The sequence below is a fragment of the Mastigoproctus giganteus genome, chromosome 8 (genome assembly GCF_048544385.1).
Source record: "Mastigoproctus giganteus isolate SK-2022 chromosome 8, ASM4854438v1, whole genome shotgun sequence".
Taxonomy (NCBI): domain Eukaryota; kingdom Metazoa; phylum Arthropoda; class Arachnida; order Uropygi; family Thelyphonidae; genus Mastigoproctus; species Mastigoproctus giganteus.
Window position 1 is genome coordinate 49,241,300 of NC_143582.1, and position 17,578 is coordinate 49,258,877.

Consider the following 17,578-nt stretch of genomic DNA (forward strand, 5'->3'; position numbering starts at 1 on the left):
CAAATTGTAGCAGGGTACTTAATGATTTTGTAATAACTGAGAGCACAGTGGAGGAGAAATTGTTGAAGTTAAACATAAGAAAAGAACCTGGAGTGGATAGGATCTATCCAGTTATATTAAAGGAGATGGCAAAGCAACTAAGCAAACCCTTAGCCATAATTATGAGAGCATCATTGGACTCAGGGGAGGTTCCCACAGACTGGAGATGTGCAAATGTATCCCCAATTCACAAAGGGGGATCGAAGGGTGACACGAGTAATTACAGACCAGTTAGTTTAATTTCTGTTCCGGGTAAAATAATGGAGTCGCTGGTTAAAGATGCATTGCAGGATCATCTAGACAAGGCTGCAGCAATAATTCAGACATAGCATGGGTTTGTTAAGGGAAAGTCTTGTCTGACAAATTTGATAGGATATTATGATGTGGTTACAAAGGAACTGGATGCAAAAAATAATTTTGATATCATATATTTGGATTTCAAGAAAGCTTTTGACACTGTTGCGCATGGAAGACTATTGTACAAATTGGAGCAGAATGGTATTAAGGGTAAGTTGCTACAATGGATAAAAGGATGGTTAAGTGGGAGAAGATTGAAGGGTGGTAATCAATGGATGCTGCTATTCGTAGACTAATATTATTAGTGGAGTCCCACAGGGTTCGGTGTTGGATCCACTGTTGTTTCGTATATTTATCAATGATATTGATGAAGGTATATCAGATCTAATGTTGAAGTTTGCAGATGATACAAAGGTTGGCAGGGTTGTTAATGACAGTAATGGCAGTGCGCTACTGCAACAGGATCTAGATAATTTGGGCAGATGGGCTAAGATGTGGCAACTGAAGTTTAACCTTGACAAATGCAAAGTACTGCATATAGGTAGAAGTAACCCCAGAGAAACGTACCAACTGTGTGGTACTACACTTAAGGTGGTAGAAAATGAAAAAGACCTGGGAGTAATTGTGCAGTCGGATATGAAGTTTTCTCAGCAATGCAGACAGGCTGCCAGGGCAGGTCATGGAGTTTTGTCAATGATATACAGGAATTTTGCTAGCAGGGAGAAGGAGGTGATTGTCCCTCTGTATAAGGCAATGGTCAGGCCACGTCTTGAGTACTGCGTACAGGTCTGTAGGCCTCAATTTAGGAAGGATATAGATTTACTTGAGCATGTACAGAGAAGGGCAACAAGATTGGTGAAGGGGAATGATGGGGTCCTCTTACCAAGAAAGGCTTAATTTCTGCAAATTGCAGTGGTTTGGTGACTAGGCACCTGCGCGGTGATCTGATTGAGGTGTATAAGGCCTTGAATGGGTTGAGCACGCTGAATTCTGATGGGATCCTTCCACTTGTTCAGATTACGAACCTAAGGGGGCATAAATTCAAATTAAGAAAGGACAGATGTAGAATAGATGTGCGGAAATTTGCCTTTAGCCAGCGGGTGGTTAATTGCTGGAACAAACTTCCATCTGTTGTTGTGGAAGTTTATAGGTTAAATAAATTTAGGGAGCCACTGGACAAGCATTTGGAGGGAATGGTGTGATTTTTTTTTTTTTTTTTCCGGCTGTTGCTGCATAAGCTCATACACTTGCTTTCTTGCATCACATGCCACTACTACTACTTTCATTAAGACATCGCAGCGATAGAACAAAGATACAAAAACAAATGGAGTGTCGTCACATTAGCCGATTATTGTTGGATGGTGAAAAGGAATGCTCCGAAAGCTAAATATAAGCAAAAGGCGAACAGGTCCTATGTTTGATACATGTATGTTCGTAGATACATCTCACTGCCATATAAATAAAAAATACCTTGTATAAATATAAAAAACTACTTTTTTCGAAAACAAGAGCCAATTTAGCATTAGCATTAGTAGAGGCATTTGATGCAAGAAAGCAAGCTTATGCAGCATCAGCCAAAAAAAAAAAAACCCACTTCCACTTCACCCCTCTGTTCGTTCGAAATACCTGTCCAGCTGAGCCTTAAACTTATTTAGGCTATCAACCTCCACCACAAGGGATGGAAGTCTGTTCCACCAACCAACCACCCGCTGGCTAAAGGCAAATTTCCGCACGTCTATCCTACATCTGTCTTTCCTCAATTTGAATTTATGTCCTCTCAGGTGATTTTTCTGAGCTAGAGGAAGAATCCCATCAGCATTGAGCATGCTTAAACCATTCAAGGCTTTATACACCTCTATCAGATCACCTCGCTGGTGCCTAGTCTCCAGACACTGTAATTTGCAAAACTTAAGCCTTTCTTCGTAAGAGCACCCCTTTGTTCCATTCACTAATCTTGTTGCCCTTCTCTGTACTCGTTCCAGCAGCTCTACATCCTTCTTGAAATGAGGCCTCCAGACCTGTATACAGTACTCTAGGTGTGGCCTGACCATTGCCTTATACAATGGAATAATCACCTCCTTATCCCTGCTGGAAAAATTCCTGTATATCATTGACAATACTCCATGAGCTACTCTTGCAGCCCATCTGCACTGCTCAGAGAACTTCATATCTGCCTGCACAACCACCCCCAAGTCCCTTTCATTCTCTACCACTGTCAGTGTAGTACCACAGAGTTGATACGTTGCTCTGGGGTTGCTGTTTCCCATGTGTAGTACTTTACATTTGTCAATGTTAAACTCATTTGCCACCTCTCAGCCCATCTGCTCAACCTTTCCAGATCCTGTTGCAGCAGCATAGTGTCAGTAGTGTCCTTGACAACAATGCCAACCTTTGTATCATCTGCAAACTTGGACATTAAGCTTGATATACCATCATCGATATCATTTATAAATACAGAAAACAATAATGGACCCAACACTGAGCCCTGAGGGACTCCACTAATAACATTAGTCCACGATGAGCAGCGTCCATTGATTACCACTCTCTGTCTTCTCCCCCTCAACCACCCCTTTATCCATAGCAGCAATTTGCCTCCAATGTCACACTTCTCCAATTTGTGTAGCAGTCTTCCATGTGCAACAGTATCAAAAGCCTTTCTAAGATCCAAGTATATAATATCAAAGTTATTCCCTGCATCCAGTTCTTTTGTGACTGCATCATAGTATCCAATCAAGTTGGTCAGGCAAGACTTCCCCTTAACAAAACCATGCTGTGTCTGAGCTATAACTGAAGTCTTGTCTAAATGATCCTGCAGTGCTTCTTTAACCAGTGCCTCCATTAATTTTCCTGGAACAGAAGTTAAGCTCACAGGTCTATAATTACTTGTGTCAGCCTTTGATCCTCCTTTGTGAATTGGGGTCACATTTGCACATTTCCAGTCTATGGGTACCTCCCCTGATTCCAAGGAAGCTCTCATAATTATGGCTAAGGGTTTGCTTACTTCCTTTGCTGCCTCCTTTAATATAACTGGATAGATCCCATCCACCCCAGGTGCCTTTCTTGTGTTTATCTTCAACAGTTTCTCCTCCACTTTACTCCCAGTTATTTCAAGATTCTGTAGCTTACTGGTAGAGTTGAATACACCTCTGGCATTCCCCTTGCTGAATAACTCCTCATGTGTGAATGTCGATGCAAAATATTCATTTAGTTTGTTAGCTACCTGAGCAGGATCATCAACAGTTGACCCATCAATATCAAGTGGACCAATCTGATTCATCCCCTTCCTTCTAGAGTTTACATAAGTAAAGAACTCTGCTGTTTTTCTTTGCATCCCTTGGCAAGTATTTCTTGTAATCTGCCTTCGCCTGCCTAACCTCCTTTGTAACTTGGTTGCATATCAACTTGTATCTATCATAGGCTTCTTTGTCATGTGTTAATTTGTAAGTATCCCATGCATTTTTCTTCTCTGCCATATGCCTCATTAATTCATCTGACATCCATTTTGGCCTAAACCTTGAACAATATTTCTTAGTTGGTATGTAAAGCCTAGTAGCTTCCAAGATAAGTTCTTTGAATGCTTCCCATTTTGAATTTGCTGTTGGTAACATCATCAGTTGGTCCCACTGTATAGAATTTAAATACTGTCTCAGTCCATTGTAGTCGCCTTTAAGGTAGCAATAACCCTTCCCTTTACCCCTAATGGTAGTTACCTCTTTGAGTAAATCCCACTTCAGCACACTGTGATCACTGCCACCTAGTGGTTCATTTACCTGCAGATTCTTAATGCATGAAGAATCACTACTGATAATCAAATCAAGAGTATTACTCCCTCTAGTTGCCTCCCGAACATGCTGATGTAGAAAACAATCATCCAATAAATCCACAAAAGACCTGCTAGTGTGTGAGTAACCAGCCCCCAAATTCCAGTCAATATCTGGGAAATTAAAATCTCCCATTATAAGACTCTCTGATTTACTGGCCCACTCTATTTCCCTGTACAGTTCCTTATTATACTCATCAGAGTCATTAGGCCTATAGCACACTCCTACTCTCAATTTTGATCTCCCAATGCTTATGTCACACCAAACTGACTCAACACTGCACTGTCCAGCGATGTCGACTGGCTTCACTTCCTTGGTTTTTATGTGTTTCTTAACTAATAGCATAACCCCTCCCCCCTTCCTATCCTGTCTATCCTTTCTGTAGACGTTGTACTCCCCAAATTGCAGTTCTGCATCCCTTATATCTGTGTGACACCACGTCTCTGATATCTCAACAATATCTGCCTTTGATGTTTTGAGCAATACCTCAAATTCATCAAATTTATTTACTAAACTCCTAGCATTGGTGTACACGCAAGTATACCTGCACCTGTTTCTATTCTTAGCTACCCTAACACAACCCATGTGTTTACTTGTACCGCAATGGCTCCCAGCAGTCTCTGAAATACCATGCATCTTGTTTTTCAGGCTTCTGCTCATTCTAATAGAAGCAGTGCAAGAATCTCTTTCACCTCTGCCAGTGGCTACTGTCAATCTATTGGTCTTTGTCTCCCCCCAAGCTAGCAGTTTTCCGACCCACCTAACACTGCCTCGATAGCATCAGCAAATATTCTTGCACCCTTTCTATTTAAGTGTATCCCATCCCTGTAGAAGCAATCTCTCCTGTTAACAAGTACAGTCCAGGCTGAAAAAAATTCTACCCCTTGAGCCTTGCACAATCTTTCCAGGGCCGAATTGATCGACAAGGCTCTCATCATATACTCCCTCCTATTGTGTCTGGGCAGAATTGCAGACACTTTCAAATTCAACCCTAATTCTCGGCTTTTGTTTGCCATTTTAAGCACTATTTCCCATGTGTAGTACTTTACATTTGTCAATGTTAAACTTCATTTGCCACCTCTCAGCCCATCTTCTCGACCTTTCCAGATCCTGTTGCAGCAGCATAGTGTCAGTAGTGTCCTTGACAACCCTGCCAACCTTTGTATCATCTGCAAACTTGGACATTAAGCTTGATATACCATCATCAATATCATTTATAAATACAGAAATACAATTGTATTTGTATTTACAATTGTACAATTGTAATAAATACAATTTGCCATTTTAAGCACTATTTCCATGTTTAGAGCCCCAAAATCTATAAAGTAAACTTACTTCTACGCCTGTAACAAGATAGGACCCAAAATTTGTTGTTCAATGTAATGGGATAATCACTTCCTTGTCGCTACTCACAAAATTCCTGTATATCATTGGCAAAATCCTATGAACCGCCTTAGCAACCTGTGTGCACTGCTCATAAACATAACCAGGAACAATATAAGACAGAAGGGCAGTTTCTTCAACTGTCTTTGTGGGGTAGCTGAGAGAGTCAGTTATCTACTGGCTTTTCTTTTCTGATGCTAAGTGGCAGGATTGTCTTAATGTAGTAACATTTTTCTACTGGAGCTTTGGTTCTTGATGTGCAGGTGTGGGGATAACTGGTCTGCTGCCATGATATTCTTTCTTTGTACTGCCCGGGAGATAACTGGTCTACTGAAATGATGTTCTTTCTCTGAATTGAGGGGGGTGAAATTGCTGTTATGCTTGGTTTGATTTATTGGTTTTATGATGCAGCATCATCATCTTAGGATGTGAAGAGAAATAGTCACATTCTCCATTTGTTTACTTTACTCGAATTTAGATATTACTAACTTCTTTAAACTCTCTCCTATAATTATAGTCTACAGATACAATTTTATGTTGTTTCATATTAAATGTGTGTTTTTCAAATGTGGAATGAGACACTATCATTTGCTGGGTTGCTGACATGTTAGGTACTGCTAGTACATTCTTTTAAATGCAATTTTAACAGAAGTATGATTAACCAATGTAAGGTTTTCTACTCCTGAATTTCATTTGGTATATCTTATCTCTAGTTTCTAATGGAGAGGGAACTAAAAGCTAAGGATCTGTTCAAATGTTTTATTGTCCTGATATTATACTTTTAAATTTTTGTTAGCTATTTTTGAATTTATCTTCCCATCCTGGATAACATGGAGGGAATTAGTATTAGTTAATTAGTATATGGAGAGAGTTAGTATTAGCACAGTATTATAGAGCATTGAAATCCTGGTTGGGTTTAGGTAGGGTGAGGGAAGTTTTTTTGTTTGTTTTCTTTCCTGATTATTTTCTATAAGAAAACTTGAGATTAATCATTACAAATGAGACTTCACTGGATTTGGAAGAGTTCAAGTTCCAGATCCTGAAGGGAACAAGCATGGAGAGCACAGTACATGCCACCTTCCAGTTTGAGAAACCTTGTCCGGCACAGTCCACACTTCTTGAATATAAACAACCAATTCCTTAAATGCTGATCTCCAGATAATTCTTTAATAGGGTGAAGAAAACTCAAAATTAACTTCAATCCTTTTTAAAACTCAATCCTGTCTTATTTCTTGAAAAAAAAAAAAAAAAAAAAAGAGCTGCTGTTCCTATGGATATCTTTGATGACACTGATTTCTACACAGATCACATATCTCTATTAATTTTTATCCTGACTTCTAATCTCTCTTGGTACAAGCACACCAAAAATACTGCTTTCTTTACATCCAAAATTTTCTTTTTTTTTTTTGTCTCAGCATTACATTTTTTTCTAAACAACTACTCATTCTGTACAAATCTCAAATCCATCCTACCATGGAATTTGTTTCCCACATCTGTAGTAGTGCCCCCAAAACCTCTCTCTCAACCTTCTTGACTCCATTCAAAAGAGAATGGTCAGATAAATCAATGACCCATCACATACCAAGTCCCTCCACTACCTTACAGACAATCTGTTTCTTCTGCAATTTCCATAGGCACTATTCTTCTGAAATGACATCTGTAACACCCTGACCATCTTCCAAACTAGTCCAAATACTTGCCACAAACAAATGGCATCTTTTCCCTGTCCACCCTCAAACTCATAGAAACAACTTTTTCCTCTTCATAAAAAAAAAAAATTGGGGTGGGTTGTGTACTGGAACACAACCACAATCGCTCAAGGTGTGAATCTGTCTGTGTTATTAGAGGAAGGGTAAGATGTAAATGAATAAAGTCTTGGTGGTTATAAGTGAAGTATAATTTTATTTATCAAAGGCCGATGATAAGAGAAGTAAGTTACATATAGCATAGTATGTACATCGATGTTTCTTACAAAGGTTAAAGCTATACAAGTGTTGCCCAGAATAGTGGGCGATGTAGAAATGTACTTCAAGTTGAACTCACGTTGAACTTTTGAATTTTTCTTTCCAATGATATACGTTTTTTACATTTCTGTTCATATTTCCTTTGCAATTTTTTCAACATTATGAAAATTTTCTTCGACTCAGCACACTTATAGGCTTATAACTTTACAAATTTTATTTTATCAGTTATTATTGCTAAATAATATTGTAGATCCTGTTATTCTCTACAAATTGACACCAATTTCAACATCCTATCTCTTCGCAATCCAAAGTTAAACTGCCCAAACGCCACACGGCGTCGCCATTTTCAGTGTTCACATGCAAGTGCTACCCCCCCCACCACTGCACATCCCCACTAACCACCATTTTAGATACGGACATAAACCCTCTATCCAACAAAATTTAAATCATTAGATTATCATTTATAGTTTACGAGATATAAGAGCGACAAATCTTGCCATTTTTTTGGTCGCTAGTGTACCGGACCGAATTTAAAGACATATTCACGTCAAAAAAAAAAAAAAAACCTGATAAGGATAAAGGTATGGTTGAGTGGCAGAAGCCAGGAAATGGTTACTGAACTATCAGTGAAGCCCCTTTATTGTTCTTAATAATTATTAATGATACTGAGAAAAGCATGTCAAGCTTAATATCTAAGTTTGAAGATGATATGAAGGTCAACAGTGCAGTTAATGACAGAAATCGAAGTATGACTTTAATAAGACCTAGACAAATTGGCTCAAAAGTGACAACTAAGGCTTAACATTGAAAAACACAAGGCACTGCATATCAGAAGCAGTACCTATTGGGTGGTACCACATTCAAGGGAAAAGAGACAAGAAAAGATGTGGAGGGATATATAATCTGGCATGAAGTTCTCTAAGCAGTGCAGACAGGCTGCTAGGGCAGCTCATTGAGTTCTGTATCATGTTTTAAAAGGCAATGGTTAGACAGCACCTTAAATATTTCATACATGTTTGGAAGCCTCATTTTATGGAGGATGTACATCTGTTGGCATGGGTGCGGAGAAGAGCAACAAAATTAGGCAGACACACAAAATGCTACTCTTACCAAGAAAGTAAAAAAAGACTTCAGTTCTGCAAACTGCAACATCTGAAAATAAGGTAACTTGCAAGGAGATTTGATTGAAGATTTTAAGACGTTAAATGGATTGAATAATTAAATGCTGATAGCATTCTAATGCTTACTCGGAAAACTCACATAAAAAGTACATAAATTTAAATTGAAAAAGAATGGTTGTAGGATAGGCACACAAAAATTTTCTTTCAACCAGACAGTAACTGCCTTTGGGAACAAACTTCCATCTGTTGTTGTGGATGTTGGTAGTTTAAATAAATTTAAGGAAGAATTAGACAAATTATTAGAGGGGATGGACAAATGATGTAGGTATCTTCTTTTCTTCTTTTTGTTTTTTTTTGTTGATAATGTATAAGCTTCCTTCCTTGCATCATTTGCCACTACTAATAATAAAATCATTTGAATCATTAGTAGTTACTAACTGCTACTAGGCATAATGGTTTCCACAGATTTGTATGAAATATCACAAAATAGACAGGCTTGCTGGATGGTTCCATAAAAACTCTGGACAAACACACAAAGGACAGTGTGGTTAAAAAAAAAAAAGTTTCTATTGGAAGGGATGTAGATTATAGTAAGAAATAAATTAAATATAATGGAGCTAAACTGAAACTTTATTCAAAATAATAATCTACAACTTATAATTTAAATTTCATTGCACTTTTCTTGCTTTTACCTTTTTTTTTTTTTAAGAAACCATTTTTCATATCTTAAAAAAACATATGAAGTTACTTGTATAGATTCAATATAGAAACTGTTGTTTCCATCTGTTTACAGAAATTAAAATGAAAAAAATATATACACTGGCGTTTAAAGAAAGTGCATCATCCCTTAAAATTGTAATTGTTGTCCGAAAATGTAAGTATACGGCAATATTTCTTACAGATTGCATCAGCTGTTACTTTCAGCAATATAAGCACACTCTGCAAGAGTTGCAGTCATTTCTTGCTTGTTTCAGTATGGCGAATTACATGCAGTTGACGCCATGAAGAAAGAGTGCTATTGTTGCTTTAAGTGAGGAAGAATGTTCTTCCCATCATATTGCTTAGAGAGTGTCTTGTAATCAGTCGACAGTGAGTAGATTTCTTTCCAAACTCAAGTTTTGAAAGAAATTCTGCTGATAGGAAAAAAAGGAACTGGACGCAAATGAGTCTCTATGCCAAAACAACAGGACCGCGTTTTGAAGCGCTTATGCCTTGAAAACCGTAAAGCTTCTTCATCTGAGCTGAAAAGAAAATGGGAAGAACATATAGGTAGTAGCACGTGCAGTAACAGTCAGAAGACACCTCTTCAAAAATGGACTTGTAGTCTGTCATCCTAAGAAGAAGCCCCTACTCACACAAAAAATGAAAAAGGCCCAATTAATTTGGTGTAAGGAGCATGTCAAATGGATCCCTGAGCAGTGGAAGTCAGTTATTTTCTAGAATGAGAAGAAATTCAACCTGCATGACTCTGATGGAAGACAGACGATTCGCCGTAAACATGGTGAAGAATAACATCCAGACTGTATGTCTACAGTGAAATTCCTTACCAGCCAAATGATATGGGGGTGCATTTCATAACGCGAAATAGGTCACCTGCAGTTTATAAAAGGTTTCGTAAATGCCAATGGATACCTGGCTATATTGGAAGGCAAACTGCTGCCATACTTCTGTAGTTACTTTAGCTTCATTTCTGCATTAGAGGTTCAACAGTAATGTGTTTACATTTGTTACAGGTGAAAAAAATGGTTAGAAGAATGGTCCATTATAACTCTTAGCTAGCCAGGAAACAGCCCAGACCTGAATCTTATAGAGAATTGTTGCCATCATGTGGAATCTGCAGTTGCCAGAAAGAAACCAACGACCCTTCGTGAACTGCAGGAAGTCATAATTCGTGTTTGGAACCATGAACTATCAGTTGATTACCTTCAGAAATTGATCTTGTCAATACCTCAACGGTGTGCTGCTGTCATCAGGGACAGCAGTGGTTCAACTAAATATTAGTTTGCACCTGGTGAACTTTTCATTTTGTTTTCCATTTAAAATGATAATCTGAAGCAAATTGAGGGATTCTGATAACATTTCAGCCATAATTGTTGTGTTTACCAAAACTGTTGTATAAAGGTTGCAAATGCTCATTTTGGAATATTTTGAGAGCACCTGTCAAACATTACTTAGCTTTGCCTTAACTATTAATAAATATCTTTGGCTTATATTTCTATTTGTGATGCTAGTCATTAATGTAACATACCATCATAAAAAAGGGTTAGAAATGTGAAATTCCTAGGTGATGCACTTTCTTTGAACACCAGTGTATATTAAATTCTTTTTTACTTATTTTTAACACTAATTTAAGCTAACTGCAAACAGTAATACTATGTCATATGCTGTTTCAATACTAATAACACTACAATATTCCTAGTTACTATAGCAATATATGTATTACATAAAATTTATAAAACAATACATTATTTTGCACCCACAGAAGCACTCAAAAGAAGAAAAAAAAATGTCATAAGATTTTTTTATATGCATCCTTTAAACACTAATGTAAGCTTTGTTTCTAACAATAATAAGAATATCAATAATGTTTTCCTTAGATTTCTTTTATTTATAAGAGAAACCATTAGTAAAGATAACAACTGAAATGAAAATATAAAATTAGTATTGCATAACTAAGACAAAGCAGAATCAGTGTTAATACTGAAGGAAACATGACAGCTAATTACCTTTTTAATAAATTAATTGGCTGAACTCCAGATTACGAGTACACCTTGTCACTGCGTTGTGGGCATGGCCAAATTTGGGATGGATTCAAGCAAAAGAAGTGTGGGTTTTTTAATAGCCTTTCAATTTTGGCTAGTGAGATAAGCTTAGGTTAGTTTACGCCAGTAATTCGGGATGGAGTAACCCCGGGGGCTCACATCTGGTGATTATGGGCTTGGCACACCCAGGGTCCTGAGCTGGATATCATCATTCTTCTCTTTCTTGGTGAATCCTTTCTACCACTGTCTCTCTCTCTTCTCCCTCAAGGTAACTTGGGAAATTTTTTTTTTTTTGGCTGGTGCAGCATAAGCCTCAGGCTTCCTTGCACCATATAGCTAATAATAATAATAAAAAGAAGTCACTTCCTCTGGATGTGTACTCATAATCTGGAGTATAACCAATTAATCTAATTTAAGGAAAAAATGCAGTTTCATTTGCATGGTTTGCATTCTTAACTACAGCACAAATTTTGTCAAATGCAACAGTTGTTTCATTATCAATATTATAGCAAACAAATGTTCTCTAATACAGTGTTTCTCAACCTGAGGTCCAGGTACATGTAACCTACAAAAGTGGTCTTCAGAACAACAACAACAAAGTTTTTGGCACTAAGCAACAGTCTTATTAACATTATCAGTGCCAAGAGATATGGGAATGCCTATAACAACCTAATGCATGCTGCATAAGTTAAGTATAACTACAGAGGCTCACATCTTGGCACACCCATGGTCCTGAGCTGGATATATCATCCTTCTCTTTCTTGGTGATTCTTTTTTACTTCTGATTTTCTTTCTTTCTTTCTTTCTCTCTCTCTCTCTCTCTCTCTCTCTCTCTCTCTCTCTCTCTCTCTCTCTCAGGGTAAATCAGGAATTTTTTTGGCTGGTGCAGCATAAGCCTCAGGCTTCCTTGCACCATATGGCTACTACTACTAATAATAATATCACTATATTTAAAACAGAGTTAATATAACTGTATATACAGTTTAATATTTTTGTGGTCCGTGATCTGTATATTGAATACACAAAAGTGGTCCATAGTTTCCATCTCAAATAAAAAAAGTAGTCCATATCTGAAAAAATGTTGAGAAATAGTGCTGTAATACATTCAATGGATTTTGGGAATCTTGTTTTCACAAAGCAGTGAATGTGCTTTCTTCGCTGATATTAAAAACATCATTATTTTAGCTCAGAAGTCAACAGCACTTCTGCTATTAACATTGCTCTAGTGCATCATCATCCACTTTAACAAACTCCTCAAATTCTCCAACAAAACTCATTTGCAGCTTCAAGGTCTCCTATCCCACACTGCTGCTATCACACTCATTTGTTGGACCATGATTTTAAATCATAATCTGACAAAAACCACTCTGGCAGTTGATTATTATACTCGCTGTAATAACATCCCCAGCAAAAAAAACAAAAAAATCCCACATCACCTGTCCATCCACTAGTTTAGTTCTTCCTTAAATTTATTCAAATTACCCACTTCCACAAAAACAGACGGAGGTTTGTTCTAACAGTCACTACCCACCAGATGAAGTTAAAATTCCACACATTTATCCTGCAACCATCTTTCCTCAATTTGATTTACATCCCCTTATGTGTATAGTCTGATCAAGATGAAGAATGCCATCAGCATTGAGCTTGCTCAATACATTCAAAGCCTTAAACACCACAATTAAATCACCTCACTGGTGTCTATGGCTCCAGAAACTGCAATTTGCAGAACTGAAGGCTTTCCCAGGTAAGATTTGTGTTTTTTATTTGGTTTTTAGGAGCATTAGCAACTAAAGCCATATTGCTCTGGGGATATGCAGTGGTCATTCCCTGACCTTTCTGCATCCTCCGTATTTGGTGGTCACGGGCTCGAACCCCAGTCTATTCAAGAAGCATGTGCTACACACTGCTGCTTCTGCCCACCTGGCTACGGAGGGGCCCGCAAGCACCCTTTTATTCCCCCACCAATCTCGTTGCCCTTCTCTGCAGCCATTCCCCCAGAAAAGGTCAAATGAGAATTTTCCTAGGACAGATAATCATCTGTTATCTCTGCTATAAAAATTCTTGTATATCACTGACATCCGATTTGAAACCCATCAATGATGGACGGAACTTTTATGGGCCTTTTTCACACTGTGCTTGAATTAGCTGGTCTCAGAAAAGGAGAGCAAAGTTTTTTTTTTTTTTTTCCATCCAGGAAAACCAACCAGAGAACACATGAATTTACAGGTATTATACAAGTGGGTAGATGAGTTTATTCCCTCAGATAAACCTAACTGAGAGCAAAGTGGAGGAGAAATTGTTGAAGTTAAACATAAGAAAAGCACCTTGGGTGGATGGGACCTATCCAGTTATATTAAAGAAGACAGTAGAGGAACTAAGCAAACCCTTAGCCATAATTATGAGAACATCCTTGGGCCCAGGGGAGGTCCCCACGTGCTGGAGATGTGGCACTGTATCCCCAATTCACAAAGGGGCATCAAAGGGTGACAAGTAATTACAAACCAGTTATTTTAACTTCTGTTTTGGGTAAAATAATGGAGTCACTGGTTAAATATGCATTGCAGGATCATCTAGACAAGACTGCAGCAATAATTCAGACACAGCATAGGTTTGTTAAGGGAAAGTCTTATCTGACAAATTTGATTGGATACTATGATGTGGTTACAAAGGAACTGGATGCAAAAACTAATTTTGATATCATATACTTTGATTTCAGGAAAGCTTTTGACAGTTGCACATGGAAGACTACTGTACAAATTGGAGCAGAATGGTATTAAGGGTAAGTTGCTACAATGAATAAAAGGGTGGTTGAGTGGGAGAAGATAGAAGGGTGGTAATCAATGGATGCTGCTATTCGTAGACTAATGTTATTAGTGGAGTTCCACAGGTTTGGTTTTGGGTACACTGTTGTTTTTTATATTTATCAATGATCGTGATGAAGGTATATCAGGCTTAGTGTCAAAGTTTTCAGATGATATAAAGGTTGGCAGGGTTGTTAATGACAGTAACAGCAGTGTGCTACTGCAACATTATCTAGAAAATTTGGGCAGATGGGCTAAGAAGTGGCAACAAGTTTAACATTGACAAATGCAAAGTACTGCATATGGGTAGAAGTAACCCCAGAGGAACGTACCAACTGTGTGGTACTACACTTAGGGTGGTAGAAAATGAAAAAAGACCTGGGAGTAATTGTGCAGTCAGATATGAAGTTTTCTGAGCAATGCAGACAGGCTGCAAGAGCAGGTCATGGGGTTTTGTCAATGATATACAGGAATTGTGCTAGCAGGGAAAGGAAGGTGATTATTCCTTTGTATAAGGCAATGGTCAGGCCACGCCTTGAGTACTGCATACAGATCTGGAGGCCTCATTTTAGGAAGGATGTAGATTTGCTTGAGCTCGTACAGAGAAGGGCAACAAGATTGGTGAGGGGAATGAAGGGATCCTCTTACAAAGAGAGGCTTAAGTTCTGCAAATTGCAGCGGTGGAGACTAGGCACCTGCAACATGATCTGACTGAGGTGTACAAGGACTTGAATGGATTGAGCACGGTGAATTCTGATGGGATTCTAACAGATTCAATGGCATTGTTACTGGGGCGAATTATCTTGAAATGTTAAGAATTATGTAGCACCCATTATCAGATACAATAGTGGTTTTTTTGTTTTTTTTTAACAGGAAGGCACATCTCAACATTTTCAAACTGCTGTCCATGACTATCTGAACAAGGAATGCCATAACCGAGTAGTCAGGAGCACAACTGCAGTAGCATGCACTCTTTGAGTGGATCGGAGTTAACAGTGACTCCTAAATATGATTAAAGTTCGTATTGATGGTTTATTGTAAACTCTACTGACCTAGTGGTCGTGTTGGAGTATAAACAAGAATTTCATGAAAAATGGGTAGGTCATTGAGAGAGTTGTTTTGAATACCTTCAGTCTCGGACTTCAGTCCCTTAGCTTTTTTTTGCATGGAGAGACCTGAAAGATAAGGTGAATGCTCAAAAATGCTAGAGGAGGGTAATACACTGAAAACACACAGAATTGAGCAGGAAACATGAGCAGGAAACACACAGAATTTCAAATGACTTGTAATCCGTTCTACATATAAGTGTTCAAAAAAGATGTAATTTTTGCAAAAAATGCATATCAAAGGAGAGCGTTTTGAACATTGTACGAGTTTTTCTTTTAAATAGAAGCCAAACAAGTAATTCAACAATTTAAATTTATTATCAGATTCATAAATTATGGATTGTTAAAGTGTGTATACATAATTTTGACTCACACTATATATATATATATATATATATATATATATATATATATATATATATATATATACTGTCTGCTGGTTTGCATTGGTCTACTGGCTGCCTCTACCTTCCTGATAGCAATACTAAAGCCAGATAATAAGGCAGGCCTATCCATAAATGGTCCTCATTTTCCTCCTACCCCAACTGTGCAATACACAAACCTTGAAGTAATATAACCTTAAATATTTAAGGTTATATTACTACAAGCTCTGAATGCATGAATTTCATATAAAAATATTAAATGGAATAATTAAAATGGTATACTACTACAACTATTCTGACTGCTTATCTTAATAAACCAACCATAGCAAAGTAACAACAGGGTGGCCAAATTAAAATATCTCAGGACCCTTAGGTCCCAAGTCTAAATTTATATTCATGTGGAGGGGGTTCATCGGTGAAAACTGAAAAAGGGACCTTCAACCATTAATACATCGCTGAATAGGGCGCTGTTAAAATTTAAAAAAAATTAAAACTCCTTTTCTCCACAAAAAAGGGACACAGTTAAATAAAAAAAAAAGTAAATAAATAAAATAAATTAAAAAGTAAGCACTTCGACCCTACTAATATTTTAAGCGCCAGCGCTATAACTCTATAATTTTTTTTATTATTCATTTAAAATACATTAAAATTCATTTAAAATACGGGCATACCCTCTTTCTGTATATAGATATGTACAAACTAGTAAACTAGTTTTGCTACTTGTGCATCGATCTCATTCATTCATTTATTTCTATAAATTTTTTTTTTTTTAATTTAATCGCCATAAGTTGCGTTGTATAAACAGTGAGGTGCCATTACACTTTAAACTGAAGTTGGGGATATTATTTTATACATTTTATTATCATGAAATATATTTTCTATATATCATTATCAGACTTAGACTTACTTTTGGCAGCATCAAACAAATTAAACGGAGTCGTAAATCCATATGGCGTATTCCAGAGTCTTTTAAACAGTACCTCTCTTTTCCTCATAATTATGAGAAAAACAGACTACAGGACATACGGTTCAGTTCTAATTTATGTATATAAATATATATCAATTAAAAAAAAAAAAAAAACTAAGTATAATACTCCAACACAACCTCTCGCTTCCCATCCATCACCTGGCAGCGTTTTACCAACAAGACTGAGGCCACAGCAAAAGACGTAACAACGTTTGTCTAACAAACCTTTAACACTCCTATGTAAACAAAGATATTACCGCTTTGAACACGAAAGGTATGGCAAATTCTTGAAAAATTACGTATGATTTTTATGCATGCTAAAATTTAAGAGTTCCAAACCTTAAATTTTATCATGAATATCATACACAGTTTTCTAAGATCAAAAGATTTTTTTTTTTTTTTCAATGGCGACCACATACAAAATATTAGCATCTATATTACTTAGTTCAGATGAACGGACGTCCGTTTTTAAGTGAGGTTTCATCCAACAAAGATGAAACGGGACTTTAAATAATCTATTTTTTTTTTTTTTTAACAATGCTGTTTTATTTAGAAGTTACTTTAAAACTTTATGGTACACACGCATTACGTGAATGATCTTTTTTTCTTTTTTTTTTTTTTCTGATTTTATTAGATATTGTTCACGTTGACTGCAACAGGAAATAATCGTTGATGCTGTTGGGACTAAAACAGTTATAATCTCTTAACGCTGTTTTCTAAGTAAGGCATTATAGGGATAACGTTTCAGGTTAAAAGTATTCAAAGGAACGGTAATCCGTACTTTAGCGTCACAGCATGAGTGTTGTAACACTTCTATTCAAACCTGTGACTGAACCAGTGATTCCAACCTGTTATTCAACCGGAGCATGCGTGTCGCTCACTCTATCTGCCAGTCTGTATGCTTTACGATGTAATTTCAATAATTCAGAAAAAA

The 17,578-nt window shown here is 37.2% G+C and overlaps 1 protein-coding gene across 2 annotated transcripts in view; it reads right to left on the reverse strand.

Annotated features, from left to right (window-relative positions):
* The window catches only part of LOC150081523 (DDB1- and CUL4-associated factor 6-like), a 328,354-nt gene extending 311,465 nt beyond the window's left edge, over positions 1-16,889 (reverse strand). For both annotated transcript variants that reach the window (XM_090380016.1, XM_090380015.1), the window contains exon 1: positions 16,585-16,889. In XM_090380016.1, the coding sequence (XP_090236142.1) occupies positions 16,585-16,672 (88 nt within the window). In that variant the 5' untranslated portion in view covers positions 16,673-16,889. The remainder of the gene's footprint in view (positions 1-16,584) is intronic.
* Positions 16,890-17,578: the final 689 nt, after the last annotated feature.